The 17,249-nt window shown below is 41.4% G+C and overlaps 2 protein-coding genes across 3 annotated transcripts in view; both read left to right on the top strand.

Moving 5' to 3' along the window:
* Positions 1 to 1,830: 1,830 nt before the first annotated feature.
* On the top strand, positions 1,831 to 7,357 carry ociad2 (OCIA domain containing 2). Of its 2 annotated transcripts, XR_013935746.1 has the most exons (8): positions 1,842 to 2,015; positions 2,093 to 2,177; positions 3,257 to 3,310; positions 3,396 to 3,443; positions 3,517 to 3,667; positions 6,519 to 6,593; positions 6,697 to 6,801; positions 6,956 to 7,357. XR_013935746.1 is itself a non-coding variant. In XM_080473928.1 (7 exons), the coding sequence occupies exons 1-6, from the start codon at positions 1,920 to 1,922 to the stop codon at positions 6,583 to 6,585; spliced, it is 501 nt and encodes a 166-aa protein (XP_080330054.1). In that variant the 5' UTR covers positions 1,831 to 1,919; the 3' UTR covers positions 6,586 to 6,593; positions 6,697 to 7,357. The 2 variants fall into 2 exon arrangements, 1 of the variants encoding a protein (XP_080330054.1); XM_080473928.1 differs by having other exon boundaries at positions 1,831 to 2,015; positions 6,697 to 7,357.
* Positions 7,358 to 13,644: 6,287 nt separating this feature from the next.
* fryl (furry homolog, like) overlaps positions 13,645 to 17,249 on the top strand; it is an 82,153-nt gene continuing 78,548 nt past the window's right edge. Inside the window, exon 1 of the mRNA XM_080472981.1 lies at positions 13,645 to 13,772. The gene's annotated coding sequence lies outside the window, so the exon portion shown is untranslated. The remainder of the gene's footprint in view (positions 13,773 to 17,249) is intronic.

Genomic DNA, 17,249 nt, shown 5'->3' with positions numbered 1-17,249 from the left:
TCAGGGCCTAGATGTTCGGCGGCTTCAGCTCTATTTTGTTGCTTTGAGTGCTTTCATAAATATGTTGTCAATTCTCGAATAGCGCTTAGCCTGATTTTATTTTCACGTATCCCATGGTATTGCTTTCTATGTTTTTATTGTTTATTTTAGTTAAGTACTTTGTAAGATCAATAAAAAAAGAGAAAAGTGCCATACGAATAAAGTTCATTATAAAAATTGTCAATATTAATGAAACTTTGACAATCTGTGTCTGTGTGTTGGTATTTACCTAGTGAACTGAGGATAGACTGAGCATGGGGATATGGGCAGGTATTGACCTCTGCCCTCTCCTTCAGTTATCTTATCAGTGCACAGCGACATGATATTTGTGTTTTTGTGACACAGCCAGGAACAAGACAAAGAGAGGGACAGCTGCAGAATAAGCCACTTGTGTTTTCAATTTGTACGTTCTTATTTTTTCTTTTTCTTTTGTTATTATCATTTTTTTTTTCACATGTTCAGAAATAAAGATTCATTCATTCCTTTTTGTTCTATTCAACTGAATTCCACTGAAGACATCATACTAATACCTGGGCTACCCAATCAATCTGATGCATGGCGTTGAAAAGATGACAGTTGATTGGTGTAACAAATTCATACTTTTAATATTTGTGGAAAAACTAAATCACTGCAGTCACTTTTTAATGTTGGTTATTAAGTACAAAGTTTACAATGTGTGATATTTGATCAGATTTTCTTATTAAAGCAAAGTTAAAGGCATACCCTCAATGGAAGGGATTCACATTACAAGGTTTATTCTATAACTTCAAATAAGCTGCATATTAACAATAGTAAAGACATTTTTCTCTTTTACCCACCTTCAGATAAAAGCTGTAGGAAGAACAGACACTGTGGCCCTGATACCCTTTGAACTTTATTAGTGGTGATAAAGAAATAGCTATATGACTAAATATAATAACCATTCAACACTGTCTGATAAAGGAGAAACTGTCCTGACGTTGGACTAGAAGGAGTGTGCACCACATTAATCTACTGGTTTTTACACTCTTTCCACTCCACCGATGAATAAATAATCTGTGATTTAGCGTACAGCGTGAGTTCATGTTAACATTTAACCTCATATGTTTGCAAGTAGCAAATACAGTGACTTTAAGAAAAACTAAAGTTGACAGGAAAAAAACAGCGTGACATCATAATACTGGTAAGCCTCATGGGTCCTCATTGTGAAGCAGAATTCAAGCGGATCGTTCAACCACTAATAGGGAACTTGAGCTGGGTTAGACTGTTTTGAGACAGGTTAGTTTTACCCTTAGGATGATGTCTTAATATGTATTGCACGCTCCCTGTGCGTCTTAATTTAAGACACACAGAAAGCCAGAAGAAAAGGATATCATATCAAAACTTTTTAACCAGATGAATGGAATGTCAGCTTCTTAATGTGTGCTGAAAGGTGACATTTTATGGGACATTGGCCTCTTACCACACTCCTGACATATCATAAAATCAAATAAATACAGCCTTGCTTGAATAAAGGCGTGCCACTCTTGATTGTACATGTTAGTCTACAGAGGTCAAGTCCCGTCTTTCACTAAGAAGACATTCATAATATATTTTTTTTAATGATTCCTATAAATTGTGAATACGATCCAATTTATATAACCCCAAATTTATATTTTTACTGACTTTTTAATTAAATATAACTTTCTATTTGCAAGCAAGTGTGTGTGTGTGTGTGTGTGTGTGTGTGTGTGTGTGTGTGTGTGTGTGTGTGTGTGTGTGTGTGTGTGGGCGGTCCTAAACACGTAGTGGCTGGGAGGAGCCACCAGTTCCACTCTAGGTGCTGTGTGAGAGAGGAAGTAGACATTCTGCTGGGAACACTGCGCAGCTCTAAAGAAAGCCCACCAGCAGACCTGCACATCATGACTTCAGAAAGCAGTGAGCCGACTGTAACAGTGACTACAGGGGGAGCAATACCACCTGAACCCGACTCAGCGGCAGGGAAAGGACACTGGAAGGTGAGAAGCAGAAGAAAACCACAGGACTTCAATTGTGGGTCATGCAAGTCACCTCACTTGACCCGTGTGCTTCCCAGTGCCCAGTGAACGACGGCCACATCCACAGAGAAGATGTCAGGAAGATTTGGAAAGAGTGTCAGGAGGAGAGCTTCTGGTACAGAGGTAATCTCATTTAAACAACCACACACTCGCCAATCATTTTGGTATTGTAGTAACTTCTGAGGCAAAAACAAGTCAGTCAGACGGGAGTAGGTGAGAGGCCCTATGTGGCTGCATTGTGTCTGTGCTTATGTTGTAAGACCTGTGAACGGGGCTCATTAATCAATCTCCTATTTATCTAACGGGTGTGTTTATCTCTTCACTTTGGAATTCACTGTGAGGCACCGAAAACACTCCCACATGTGGGTACATTGGTAGAACACACACACACACACACACACACACACACACACACACACACACACACACACACACACACACACACACACACACACACACACACACACACACACACACACACACACACACACACACACACTCTGTGGACTGTAACTTGTGTGGGTGGAGTTTGGCTGAGATCATGAGTCCTGACATCTCAGACCTGATTTTAAGACCTGATTTTGAGTCACCTGCTCCAACAAGTGTAACAAAACTACCAAAGAGTTCAGTGATGCAGACTGACACAACTCCAATGCTTGAAAGGGAAGCTACTGTACCTACACGCTGTTAGGATTTAGACAAAGAATTCCATGTAGACATAAAATGCTGCAACTGTCACCCACCTGACCAGCCAGGATTAAGGTTCCACTATGTGATAATCATCCATGTCTCAAATGATAACTTTTTCTGTTTCATGCAAATGTGTCAGCTGTTCCAATCCGTGCCAGCAGTGCAGCTGCTTTTTGTTTTCTCTTGTCAAGAAGTTATGTTAATGTGAATCAGTGACAATGACAGCTTTCTGCTATCATCTGTTACCTTATATGAGGAGGTCAAATGGAATCTCCCTTACTTCTACATACCACAAATAGTTTTTTGGTACAGTCCAAAAACGTGTGTTTGGGGTCAAAATAGCCTGTAGGTGTGAATATGAGTGTGTGACTGTATATTTGCTTTGTGATGGACTGCTGAGCTGTTCAGGGTGTATTCTACCTTCACACCCATGGATTCTGATTGTATTTCAAAATGTTGACGACAGTTTGATCCCCAGCTTCAAATGACCACCCGTCTGTTTTTCTCTTCAGCGCTCCCCCTCTCAGTGGGCAGCATGGCTGTCACTGGGGGTCTCATCTATAACGGTAAAACTCTTCTGAACATGTAAACTATTGTTATTCTTGTCATTATTGTTCAATTCAACAAATTCAACTCGTTTTTCCTTTACAGGTGTTTGGAAAGCGTCAAAGAGATTTGGTCCATTTCCAAAACTAGCCGGTTTGTAATTTTCTTGGAGTTCATTTTACAACCTGTATTGGGGCTCAGTCAGTGAGCTTTGATTTGCTTACAGTGGCTGGCATCCTGGGTTACGCTCTGGGGAAAGCTTCATATGCTCCGACTTGCCGGAGCAAGTTCCAGACCCTGGGCCTGCAGGATGGGCCGGGATTTGGACCTGGATTTGGACCTTGGTCCAGAGGGAGGCCTCGCGGTCCTGGACACAGGTGCAGAATTCATTGAATGTTTTTACTCAGTTACATAGCCTAATGCTTTAAGGTGATTGATAATATGGACAGATCCTGCCATAAGTCACAGAAATTTAAAGTAGCTGGGCTCAGCACAAATTAGCTCCCATAAGGACTCACTATGGCCAGTTAATGCACAAAGGTGGCACTGAGACGTCAACATGTACGGCGGACTATATGTAGTACGGAGTATCTAATTATTTGATCCCTCACTAATTTTGTTAGTTTGCTCACTGACATGGAAGTGGACGGTCTATAAATTTAAAGGTGGGTTCCTTTTAACAATGACAGATAGAATATTAAAAAGAAAATTCAGAAAACCACATTCTATAAAAGATAGAAATTGATTTGCAATTTATCAAGTAAAAAGGGTATTTGATCCCCTGGCAAAACATGGCGTGGTACTTGGTGGCTAAACCCTTGTTGGCCAGCTCAGAGGCCAGAGGTCTCTTGTGGTTGATTACCAGGTTTGTGATATATATCGTACCATATCAAGAGGAATCTTGGTCCACTCTTCTCTGCAAATCATCTCCAAACCCTTGAGGTTTTGAGGTTGTCGCTTTGCAACTCTGAGTTTCAGCACCCTCCACAGATTTTCTATGGGATTAAGGTCCGGAGACTGGCTCGGCCACTCCATTACCTTAATATGCTTCTTCTTGAGCCACTCCTTCGTTGCCTTGGCCGTGTCTTTTGGGTCATTGTCGTGCTGGAAGACCCATATTCAGGAAGGGGGGAAGAAGGTTGTCACTCAGGATTTCACGTTACATGGCCCCGTCCATCTTTACATCAGTGCGGTGAAGTCGTCCTGTCCCCCCAGCAGAGAAACACCCCCACAGCATGATGTTTCCACCTCCATGCTTGACGCTGGGGACGGTGTTCTTGGGGTCATAGTCAGTATTTTTCTTCCTCCAGACACGGCGAGTCGAGTTGATGCAGAAGAGCTTGATTTTGGTTTCAGCTGACCACAGCACTTTCTCCCAAGACTTCTCTGAATCATTCAGGTGATCATTGGCAAACTTCAGACGGGCCTGTACCTGTGCCTTCTTGAGCCGGGGACCGTGAGGGCACTGCAGGATTTTAATCCATTGTGGCGTAGTGTGTTACCAATGGTTTTCTTGGTGGCTGTGGGCCCACCCAGCTGCCTTGAGATCATTAGCAAGCTCCCCCCGTGTAGCTCTTGGCTGATTTCTCACCTTCCTCATGATCAGTGACACCCCACGGGATGAGATCTTACGTGGAGCCCAGAACGAGGTCGATTGTTGGTCATTTTGTGTTTCTTCCATTTTCGAATGATTGCACCAACACTTGTCTCCTTCTCAGCCAGCTTCTTGCTGATAGTCTTGTAGCCCGATCCAGCCTTGTGCAGGTCTACAGTCTTGTCCCTGATGTCCTTAGAGAGCTCTTTGGTCTTGTACATGGTGGAGAGGTTGGCGTCTGATTGATTACATGGACAGGTGTCTTTTATACAGGTGGCTGATTGACACAGGTGTCTTTGCTGGAGGTAACACGTTTTTTTCTAGGAGTATTTAAGCAGTCTGTGGGAGCCAGAATTGTTAATGGTTGCCAGGGGATCAAATACTTATTTCACTTAATGAAATGCAAATCAATTTATATATTTTATATAACTTGTTTTTCTGAATTTTCTTCTTGATATTCTGTCTCTCATTGTTAAAATGAACCCACCTTCAAAATTATAGATCGTTCACTTCTATGTCAGTGAGCAAACTAACAAAATTAGTGGGAGATCGAATAATTATTTCCTCCACTGTATGTGATTAATAGAATTTATTGAAAATAGCAAACGGTTACCATGCCACAGAAACAAAAATACTGGTTTGATGTGCTTTAATTTCTTTTTACTTTAACACGTTTGATGACAGAATTTCTAGGCACAGCCAGGGACCGGAGGGGGTCTGGTTTGGGGACCACAGGATCTCGTCTCTGCTTTTTGCAGACGATGTGGTCCTGTTGGCTTCATCAAACCTGGACCTTCGCTGTGCACTGGCGCGGTTCACAGCAGAGTGTGACGCAACTGGGATGAGGATCAGCACCTCTTAATCCGAGGCCATGGTTCTCGACCGGAAAAAGGTGGCTTGCCCCCTTCAGGTCGGTGGAGAGACTTTGTCCCAAGTGGAGGAGTTCAAGTGTCTCGGGGTCTTGTTCAGGAGTGGGGGGAAGATGGAGCGTGAGATCGACAGGCAGATCGGTGCAGCGTCTGCAGTTCTGCGGTCGCTGTATCGGTCCGTCGTGGTGAAGAAGGAGCTGAGCCAAAAGGCGAGGCTCTGGATTTACTGGTAGATCTTCATTCCTACCCTCACCTATGGTCATGAGCTTTGGGTCATGACGGAGAGAACGAGATCCTGGATACAAGCAGCTGAAATGAGTTTCCTCCGTAGGGTGGCTGGGCGCACCCTTAGAGATAGGGTGAGGAGCTCAGTCACCAGGGAGGAGCTCGGAGTAGAGCCGCTGCTGCTCCACATCCAGAGGAGCAGCTGAGGCTCGGGCATCTGTTTGGGATGCCCCCCGGACGCCTCCCTAGGCAGGTGTTCTAGGCATGTCCCTCCGGTAGGAGGCCTTGGGGCAGACCTAGGACACGCTGGAGGGACTAGGTCTCTCGGCTGGCCTGGGAACGCCTTGGGGTCCCACCGGAAGAGCTGGAGGACGTGTCTGGGGCGAAGGAAGTCCGGGCATCCCTGCTTAGACTGCTGCCCCCGCGACCTGGGCCGGGATAAGTTGAGGACAATGGCTGGATGGATGGGTTTGATGAAATGACCACAGACTGCCCATGTCACAGTGTGTCTGCATTAATCTGTGCATGTTGTCTCCACAGAGCCTGCCACCATGTGTGTGAAGAATGTAAGCAACAAGCCCAAGTGGCACCTGCAGAAAAAGTTTGAAATCCGAGGTGACTGGATCCAACACTTACAGTTCACACAAACCTCATGCTGTACCTGTACTTCTTAAGTAGCCTTGGATTCTGTGTTCATCTAATTCTTTGCTCTTTGCAGCCTCAACGGGAACACTGAAGGAATGTCTGTCGCCATGGATCTAGCAGTTTCAGCATTTCCTTTCTTCAGTACCATGAATACTGCACTTTGTAACATTTATCTCGAGCATCTTTGCCTCTAATGCAATTCCTAAAAACGCCAGCTGGGGGTGCCACTATCCACTCAATCACCAACCAGGAAGCTTTCATTTCCATTCTCATCTGAATAAAACCAACACTTCCTCTGCAGAGGAACAGTCTGTTATTGGATTGCAACAGAGGCATAAAACAGAAGCTATACAGTTTAATCATTAGCAGCCAGACAAACCATGAGGTCCAAAATATAAAACAAGTTTTATGTCTCTCATGGTGCCATTTATTTTTAAGATTGCCTACCAAAGAGTAATGACCAACATGTTCATTTCATGAAATTTCCATAAAAATACAATCGTTCCAGTGTAGACAAAAATGGTTGCAGTGGTCAAAGTGTCACATATGGGAATCATCATCATCATCATCATCGTCATATTCCTTGTCATCAGTGATCAACAACTTCATTCTTGTTAAAGTGTTGAATGTCTCTGTAGACAAGTTTTTCTTTTATCCAACTACAAACAATAGGGCAAACCTGAAGTAGTTTGTGTTGCCTTAAAGTACCTAACCAATAAATAACTTTAATAATTCAGAGTGATTGTGTCTTCTGTCTACCAAATTATATTTTTAATGTTGTTTGAGTTTACAGGCATGACGATGCTCATGCATTTGTGTTCACTGGTGTCGACTTCAGGGTGTCTTTTATAAGCTGTCAGTGTGGGTATACTTCAGCTTTCTACAGGTTGTCATGCCTTTTGTGTTTTTAAACATGTACCAAGTTCATTTTATAACATGTACAAAGATTAAATGGATGTCAAATCTGCAGGTGATCCAAAGGATAATTAATAGAGCTTAAGCTGTACATTTGGACATTGATGTTATTCTGTCCATCTTTGTGGAAAAGGAAGTTCAACTGAACACAGCAGAGCCAAATTGTGAACCAGTGTTTCATTCATGGTGAGAAATCTTGATTTCTATAACAGCAGCAAATGAGAGCAATTGAAAGTTATACAGACATCAGCAAACCTTTTTTAGTTAAATATGAAACACAAGAGACGTGTAAATTAGGACTGGATAAAAATCCAACCTGACCATGACGCAATAATAAAAGCTGGAGAAAAATACTAAGAGGAGTTTTTGTCAGTTATTATGAAAGAGATTTTTTCACTTGTCAATATTGCAAAGTCTTTGTTTTAAATTGTGGCAAGATCTTCACTGTGATGCAAACTCCCTCTTATGTAATGATTCAAAAAAGGAAACACTCAATTTGGCTAACTTTGTTTAAAAAAACTGGGGGGGGGGGGGGTGTTAACCTCTGAAATGAGGGGAACAAAAATTAAACTTAAGCAGTGACTTCCTTACAGTGCAGCATTTATAAATGGTAGTGCTTCTTTGTAATTCACAACTTTTAACGACACAAAACATTTGATGTATGACAACTTAACATGTATTCTGGAAATAAGGTGGAAAAAGTCTACTTTTCCAGAAGATACATTACTTAATTTCAGTTTGATCCATAAAATGTTTACGCTTTAATAAATGATTCACTCTCCCAGTCTGTACATCAAGCACCAGCAACTCTTTACTATTTATGTTTTGCACAGTGTAATTGAAGCAAAACCTGTATAAAATTAAGATAATTATACACGTGCAAACACAGCCATAAGGCACACATACAGTGAGATTTATTAATTGTTTTATTTTTTAATTCTCTTTTTATTTCCAAAGGCACAATTCACATACAATATATAGAGCGATTGTCATTCAAAGTCCCAATGTAGCACGGTTTGGAAAAGTCCAGCTGATTTTCTCTATTTTGCTTTTCCTGCATTTTCTTTTAACAACAAATTATATTAGTTATTTTCATGAACAATAACACACAATGAAATAAAGAACAAAGAGAACAGAAGAGGAGAGTGCATCTCCTCAGGTCTTCAAATCATCTTGTTGACGAGGAGTGTTAAACATAAGGCTCATGGGCCGAAAGCGGCCTGCAAGAAACTCCAATCTGGCCACCAGGCAAAGTATAAACATTTTAAAGAAAACTCTTATTTTTTAAAACTGTTTTCTTAAGAGTAGCAGACACGACGCAACACTGAGACCTGAGCTGAGATATCGGGGATGCTGCCATGAAAGATAGCAAACTAGCATTAGCCACAGAGCCATGCTGTCAGGCTGACTGTGTAGAATCGGGCATAATTAATCAACTTTAGGAGATTTTCTTTTCTTTTCTTTTCTTTTTTTGTGAGACTTAATTGTCTTTTGCGCCAGAAGGTTTCGTTAAAATTGGCTTTATGTTGAGATTGTAGTCATTCCTCTTAGTAATTGTTAGGTTTTGTGAAAATATAGACATTTTCATTATGTATATTCTGTGCCAGAACAAAGTAAAATGAAAACATGATGGCCCACTCAAGATAAAGTTTGGCTTTATGTGTTTGACAGCCTTGTTGTTGACAATGAAGCAGGCTCATACGGAGCACATGTACCGTCAAAGAAAGTCAGATCTAATCACTTTTACACACTCAATCCATTTGGTCCAGCTTCTGTCAAAGTTTTATTTTTCTATCTCGACAGAAAAGGATTTTTTTTTATGGCATAACTCTCCTACACATGTTAACCATTCATCCTTGTAATGGACTTGTTACTGGCTGCCATTAGTACAGCTTGAAGTTTTTTTTGACATTGTCATTCCATGTGTGTTTATCCTAATACCTTGTTACAAATGTATATTGGATATTTAATCCTAAGATATTTTTGAAATGTTTGTGTGTCTCTTTGCAGTAAAAGGTCTTACTACCTGGCAGTCCCAAAACTGATGGAAGTGGTTGGCTTTATTAGATCCACAAAACACAAGGAGATTTGAAAACAAAACTTTGTTTTTGACCAGTTTTAAAGAGATCAATAACTGATCACTGCCTAATCTGTGCAGAATTTTTTATTTTATTTTATTAAAGAATCAGAACAATTGAACAATAGCACAAACAAAGACAATTCACATAATTTCAGATTTAATTGTAAACATCTTAAATGCAACATTCTTCATTATTATTATTTTTCAGCCAATGTTAACTTAATTTAAATACAGTGCATTTATAAACCACATTACAATATTGCCTTTTTTTAAATTGATTGAGGCCCTCAGTGATGAAAGTTATTGTACTTTTAAAGAGCTAGTGAACAGAGAGCACTTAATAAAATCTGACTCTTTTATTACCAACCTTGTAAACAAATACAAGCAGATGTTTCATTAGTCCCTTTAAGAAAATGAATGTGTTTTGGGGCTGGTTCACTTGAAATGACAGTTGGTCTGAGTTTAGGGAAAACGAAAGGTATAAATTTCTACTTTCCAAACAGGTAAATTAGAAGAGATGTGACTCACCGCTTGTTGTCTTCATCTCAACATCTTGTAGAAGAAACACGTGAGAACAAACCAGAGGCCTGCACTACGAACCCTGATCTACATATCCAGGATCTCTCTGTTTCCTGGGTTAACTTACCCAGACACTTTGGATCCTGATAATCATTACTACGAAGCAGGTTATCAACTCACTAGTTCAACTCAGACCTACGTGTGCATGTTCACATGAAAGGGGCGGAGCTTGCAGCGTCTGACCAATCACACACAGGGAGAAATCCTGCAGAGCAGATTACAGATTACTGAAGGATCAATAATTCTCTGAGAATATGAAGAATTCAAACTCATCCTCCAGGATAAAAACAACACTGCTGCTGCAGCCAAAGCCAGAACATTCCTGACTTGTTAGTGCGTGATTTAGTGAGATTATATGATTTTAATCCATCAGACGATATAAACAGACTGTGATCACTGTTTCACTTTATTACAGCAGAAACGTGTCGGGCTGAACGTCCTCACTGATCTTCTTTCAGTTTAGATTTTCCATCCAGTTGATTTGAGGCTGAGTTTCTCTTGTGTGAGAGTTTTGTGTTGGAATATTAATTCATCACTGTGATGGTACAAGAAGTTCTGTGTTCCATAAATTCATGTTTCTGCAGTTCGATCAGGTGTGATATTAACTCCACAAGGGTTGATCTGTAATAAGGACGTTAAACTGACCTGGAACAAGTCAAGAACCAAAACATCTTTCAAAGTCTCAGTGACCAGGACTTATTTTATTATGTCAAAAAGATAAATTACTTTCTCACCTCTGCTCTGCTGCAGCTCAGTGCTGAACCCTCCTTTAAAGGAGACATATCATGCTTTTAAATCCTTCCTTTTTACATATAAATCATACAGTTGTGGTCTATATAAAGCGGAACTGCAATGCTTGGGTCTGAATTCCTCATTATTAGAGCTCCACAGGCCCCTTTTCTACCCCTTTTCTGATGCGCTTCTGAGAGCAACTCGTTTTGGGGCGGTCTCTTCAAATGCAAATGAGACACTTCATACCCCGCCTCCTCTCCAGGTTGCAGAGGTGACACTCGGTTCAACGTCACCCTGTTCGGCCATCTTTGTAGTTTGATAGAACAGATACAATTATCTAGTGGCAAAGAAACTTTATATTCACACATTATTTACAAAATGTCAACAACGGAAGATTTGTCCATCCAGCCATACATGTTGGAGCCAGAGTCGGACCCGGCGGAGCGAGATGAAAATGACGATGATGCACCTGAAGAACAACGTCTTCATATGGATGTAACGCAATGGTGTGTTACTATATTTACACTAACTTCTCCATCCATGCCCACTACTACAATACTGCCTGTATTACAACGACTATTTAACACAGAAGTTACATTATAATCTAAAAGGAGCACACAGCGCTAACATATGAAGACGGTGCAACTGCTAATGCTAACAAAACAATGACAGGGACGTCTTATCATCACACTTTTTAGCGTTATATACAGCTTACCGAAGTGCTCTGTTCGTCGTCTCCATAGATAGAAGGAACTGACCGCTCAATCAGACCAAGTCTTTCGGCAAATCCTTCTTTATACTGGCGGAGGTTGCTGAAGCAGTCGTCCTTAAAGTGATTCGCGCACACAAAAATGACCTTACCCACAGATGTGGGTACATTTCTGTGAAAAATAAAACTCAACCAGGCACTTGGAAAAGGTTCTGATGCTGGGAGACGGTGTAACGAAGCTTGTGGGTTACTACATCCAACAACCGAACATTTCGACTTATCCTCTCGTAACTTCGGTTGGACTACAAAATCGCAGCGAGAAACAAAAATGGCGGATTGCTCGAAATGTCGATGTCCTAATTTGGCAGTTCCGCTGAGAATACTGTGACGTCATTGTTCAAAAAACGTAATAGAGAATAGAAAAATCGAAACCGATCGCAAAATATGACCAAAACAGAATATAAAGATATCAACGGAGCACCTGAAGAGACTACTTTGAACTTTTCTGTACTTCTAAACACTCTAAATATACAACAACATGCATTTAAGGGCTAAAAAAGTGGATTTAGCATGATATGTCCCCTTTAAGAATGGGCGGTCATTTTCAAGAGATCTGATTGGTCAGGAGGCGGAGCTCTGACCACTTCTCGAGAACATAACCTGCTCCTACGCAGGTTAGACATTCAGCATAAATTGTCAGGGAGATTTATCCCCGTGAGAAGTCAGTGAGTTGTAGTACGGAAACCCCAAGATTAATCCTTGACAAAATCCAGTGTCATAGGACAGGCCTCAGAACTGACTTTAACTAAACACCAAGCAGCTCAGAATGGGCGATAAAAAGCTCCAACTCCGGGACATGAAATGACGCTGATTGGTTGAATTTCATGTCAGTCACTCTGGAGTTAATCAGTCATTGGTGGCATCACTACTTAACCCGCCTCCTCGGGGCAGCTTTCTGTAGCACCCCAGGCTGCTCTCTCTCTCTCTCTCTCTCTCTCTCTCTCTCTCTCTCTCTCTCTCTCACACACACACACACACACACACACACACACACACACACACTTACAACTAGAGAGAGAGAGAGAGAGAGAAATCAAGAAATCTTCACTTTAATTGATGATTATCTATAGAAAATGAAATGAATACCATTCAGGGGCCCATTGTTAGTTTGTTGGCAAAAAATATAGTTTATTTAAACTAGAGCTACACTCGGTAGAGCACATGTTTTTGCCAACGCCAAATTTGTTTGCGAACCGAGTTGGCGAGCATGATTGCCGTTAGCTCATATCAATGATAACTAGGTAGATCATGTCACTGCATCACTGTGTGAAACACTGAGCAGGGGGCATCTCCATGGCAACAGATAATGATCTCCTCCATGAGGTGCCTCTCTCATCTGCTTTGTATTAGAAATTGTTTTTGCAGTTTTTGGGGATTTTTTCGGAAACGGCTCGCCATTAATGTCCCAAAAGCTAATCGAATCATCCCTGAAAATTTTATGCAACTCCAGTGAATAGTTTTAGGGAAAAGTTGGTTACATACATACATACATACATACATACATACATACATACATACATACATACATACATACATACATACATACATACATACATACATACATACATACATACATACATACATACATACATACATACATAATAAATAAATTAATAGATACACGCAGACGAAAACATAACAGTCTTGACCCAACTTTCGTTGGCGAAGGTAAAAAACAAATAAGTAAACAAGTAAACAAACAAGGGGAATCTGTGCATAAGTAGATGTACGTCGGTTGCAGTAAAAGTTCGCCCCGCCCCTAAAAGACGTTATCCAATCAACAGGTCGTTCTGTATTAATTGACACGCATTCTGTCAAACGGGACGCAGAAGTTTAGGGAGGCGTTTAAACAACAGCCAATAGGAATGAAAGGAGGCGGGACAAACGGGCTGCCGTCCGCCGTGACAGTGGAGCTCTTCCACCGCTGAAACGGAACGAAGGAGAGAGAAAATCACACTACTACGCAAATCCTTCCAATGGAGGAGGGCCAGGACGTGGACGCTTGTTCGGCAAATGAAAAGAACGTCTGCAAGCTAGCCACCTAGCTCAACTACACTGAGGAGAAAGAAAAGTTGTGAGTAGCGCCAGTTGGGTCTCCGGAGGAGGAAGCGAGGACGGAGCGCCGCTTGGCGCAGTTAACGCCGCCTCGCTCCAAGTTCCGTCATGAACTTTGCCGTTGAGGAGACCGTTAGCTTTCCTCCGTAGCACCGGGACTGGCAGCCGTAGCATGCTAAAGAAGGAGTTTGGTCGCTGTGCTGCTGAGAGTTCATCGCCGGCTGGTTTTGCAGCTGAATAGTTGTTGAGGTGAGCCGCGGCCAGGGAGGTCGCCGGGCTGGCGGTAGCGGTGTGATGCTAGCCTGGTTAACTTCAGCTGTCAGCTGAAGCAAGTTGCTGCTAAAGCTAAAGCTAGCTCCTGCTCAACATTGGCCACTTGCTCATTCCAGCTTTAACAGCAGGCTAGTTGCTAACTAAAACCAACTTCAGTGATTAGTAACTTGCGCTTTAGGCAACCGAGCTCGTTCTGTTTGCTGCTATCGTTGAGTTGTTTTGCTCGTATTAAACATGAACGTGACAAACTTGTTTTCGTTTTTTAACCAACCGTGATCAAAGCATCACCCAACTCAGAAGTAGCCCATTGTTTTCTATCATCGTGTGGTGTCTGGAGCAGAAATAATCAAGACAGTGGCCGTGCTAACACCGGAGCCACCCCGCTGATTTGTGAGAGGTTACACTCCACCGTGCGTCTTTTAATACCTTGTGACTCCAATTGATTTGGCTTAGAAGTGAAAGAAATGTCTTGTAAAAGCTGTTGTATGCGACATTCCCAATAGAACTTCATTCTCTTTGTCCAGAGTGCATCAGATGTACAATGAAGCATTTGTACGGGTTCAGTAGAAGAAGTGGCACTTGGATACAGACAGAGGAATCTGCTCAATCTGCTGTGTGGCTGACTGGAGGTGGACACAACCAACGTGTTACATAGAAAGGCACATTGACAGAAGAAAAGCTGGTCTGTGTTCATTCAAAAGCCCATGTGAGGGTGTACGATGCTGAGTGATAGGAATTTTGCAATGCATATTTTCTTGTAAATGTTTCACAACAGCTGATGCATAATTTTGCAATTAGAAGGTGAAACAAAATGTTGGACTTGTTTATCTGTAGTTGATTGTGCGTCATTGTCTTCCCCCTTACTTGAATGTGTTACAACAGTCGCACATCACGTAGTTTTCGCATTTTACACACAAGACCATACTTGTCTTTGCAACTTGCTGACCACCTCTTCCCACACAGCAGGATAAGCCTCTGATTGCATTGCAGATGTGCAATCTTTTGTCTTTTACACACACCAAACCAGAGGGAATCCCCCTAGATTGCAGCTCGCTCGTCTATCTGTGATTATCTGAGGCATAATTCCAGTGAATTAGTATGTTTGCTGCTATCTGGTAATACACTAATGGCATTGAAGAGTATGGGGATGAAAATCCAAGCTCTGTAAAACACCCCAACAATGGCCTCTCACTAAGCTGCCCCCTGCAAGGATTAACTGTTAACTCAGCATTTCAGCGGTGATGACAGAAATAGTGTGCACTGCAGAAATGACGACTAACTTTCTTAACTTTTCATGCAACGTTTGCAGTGATCCAAAAGCTGCTTGTTTTGAGCTTTTGGTGAATGAACCCTGCAGCAGGGTTACATAGCTTTTGGGTGTCGAATTACCAGTAGTTTCTATATTGGCAGATTTCCTCCCTGAAACTTTTATTTAATTCAAAAGTTGTTTTGTCTGTCATCCTGACACAAGTTTGAAACGGTATCTATATTGTTTCATTCATGTTTCAGCCAAACACAAATCTTTTAATTCCATCACGTGATGCAGCCATTCATTTCAAAAACCTTGCGAGGTTAGAAGTGACATCTTCTTGGTCTGATAAAGAAAAAAAAATTTGTAGTCTATCAAAATATGAAATCCTAGTGTCATAACAATTAAAGTCTCTTGACCTGCAGGTCTTGGAGTTGGATATTATCAGCCACTGTGATACACACACATTGTTGTATTTTGCTTGATCACAACAGATGGCCTTTCATTTGAATTTAGACTGATCGGTTGGATCCAGGTGCATGTCGGTGAGGTTGCATTTGTACATGGCTCAATGATTAACTGGGCAGCTAAACAAATAATAAGATGGAGAGTTGCACATGCATTTGGCTTGAAACTTTGTTTTTGAGATAAAGCTTGACCTCAGTAGGCCTGTATTTTGAACACGGGGCAAATAGCATGTTGACCAGCACGCAAACATATATCATCATTACTGTCAGTCAATTGTTAGTGTAGCAATGATAAAAACATTAATGACAAATAAATATGGGCTGTGTGCAATTGGTGGTTGTTTCTCAATTATAGCAATTGAATTCTGTCTGTTTTGGACATCAGAAGTTGGCTTTCATTTCTGTGACTAAAGCTAGGTTTTTAAAGTGTTCATTTTTCATTCATGCCATGTATCGATGCACGCCATCACTCTTTCTGAGTTATGTGCATTCTTTTCTTTGATTCCACTATAAGTTTTGGTATGATGTAGTGCACAATGAGGATTGAGTCGAGCTAGAAATAACCTATAATTGAGCCCTGCTGAGCAAGATTATCCTTGGCCTTGGGGAAAAAGGTTTGGGAGCATAATTGATGTTTGGATCTGCCTTCACCAAAGAAACCACTGCGTCTTTGCCCTCAAAAGGCTACAGATGAGTTCTCTGTAGGTTCTACCATGTTTGGATCCCTTGACGGTACATAAAATGCCTCCAGTTACTATGGATGTATATGTTTTTTTTAAGGTGATGATAGAAATATCTGTTGAAAAATGCAATAAGGTGCACTTCCTTTCCTGGTAGGAACAAACCAGTAATGTCTCTGGTTAAGAGGTAGTGATTACAGCAGGCCTGGTCTGTCATTTACTGTTGGAGGAGCCAAATTTAGGCTTTTCCTCCTTTGTCAAATTTACTGTTGCACACTGCCTGTTTCTGAGCTGGCCCAGATTCTCTTAGGGCACTTAGGTTGGCCTTCATTTTAGATTTTTAGATGGGAGTTGAGTAGCTTGAATTCAGTTAAATGATGTGAAGTTAGTGTGAGTAGTAAGGTCTGCATATGAGCTATAGCAACATGAAGCTGATATTCAAGTGAAAGAAGGAAACACGACAATATAAGGCAGGACAAGCTCATCTTTGCAGGGTTATCTCCCGTTTCCTGGATGGTCTTCTAGTTGCTGCATCTTTACTGTGCTAGACCTACAACATGGCATATTTGCCCATGGTGTCAAGTTAACCATTGATCAGGTCAGTTAAGCTCTGCTGACCTTTGACTCATCTCACGAGTTCTGCTAACATCAAAAATGTACTGTGTTTAAACCTGCTGAAGGTGCACACTTGAAGTCAGATTCGTTTAGAAGAATTATTGGGTTGTGTTGAGATATGAGAAACGTTTTGCTGCTGCCAAGGAGACTTCATGTGTTTGAGGGCTTAAATATAGAGCAGGAGCTCAGTCTGTGGCTTGATGTAGCTACAG

Source organism: Lipophrys pholis (assembly GCF_963383615.2).
Source record: "Lipophrys pholis genome assembly, chromosome: 10".
NCBI lineage: Eukaryota > Metazoa > Chordata > Actinopteri > Blenniiformes > Blenniidae > Lipophrys > Lipophrys pholis.
The sequence above is the reverse complement of the archived record's forward strand: the minus strand, read 5'-3'. Positions and strand labels throughout refer to the sequence as shown.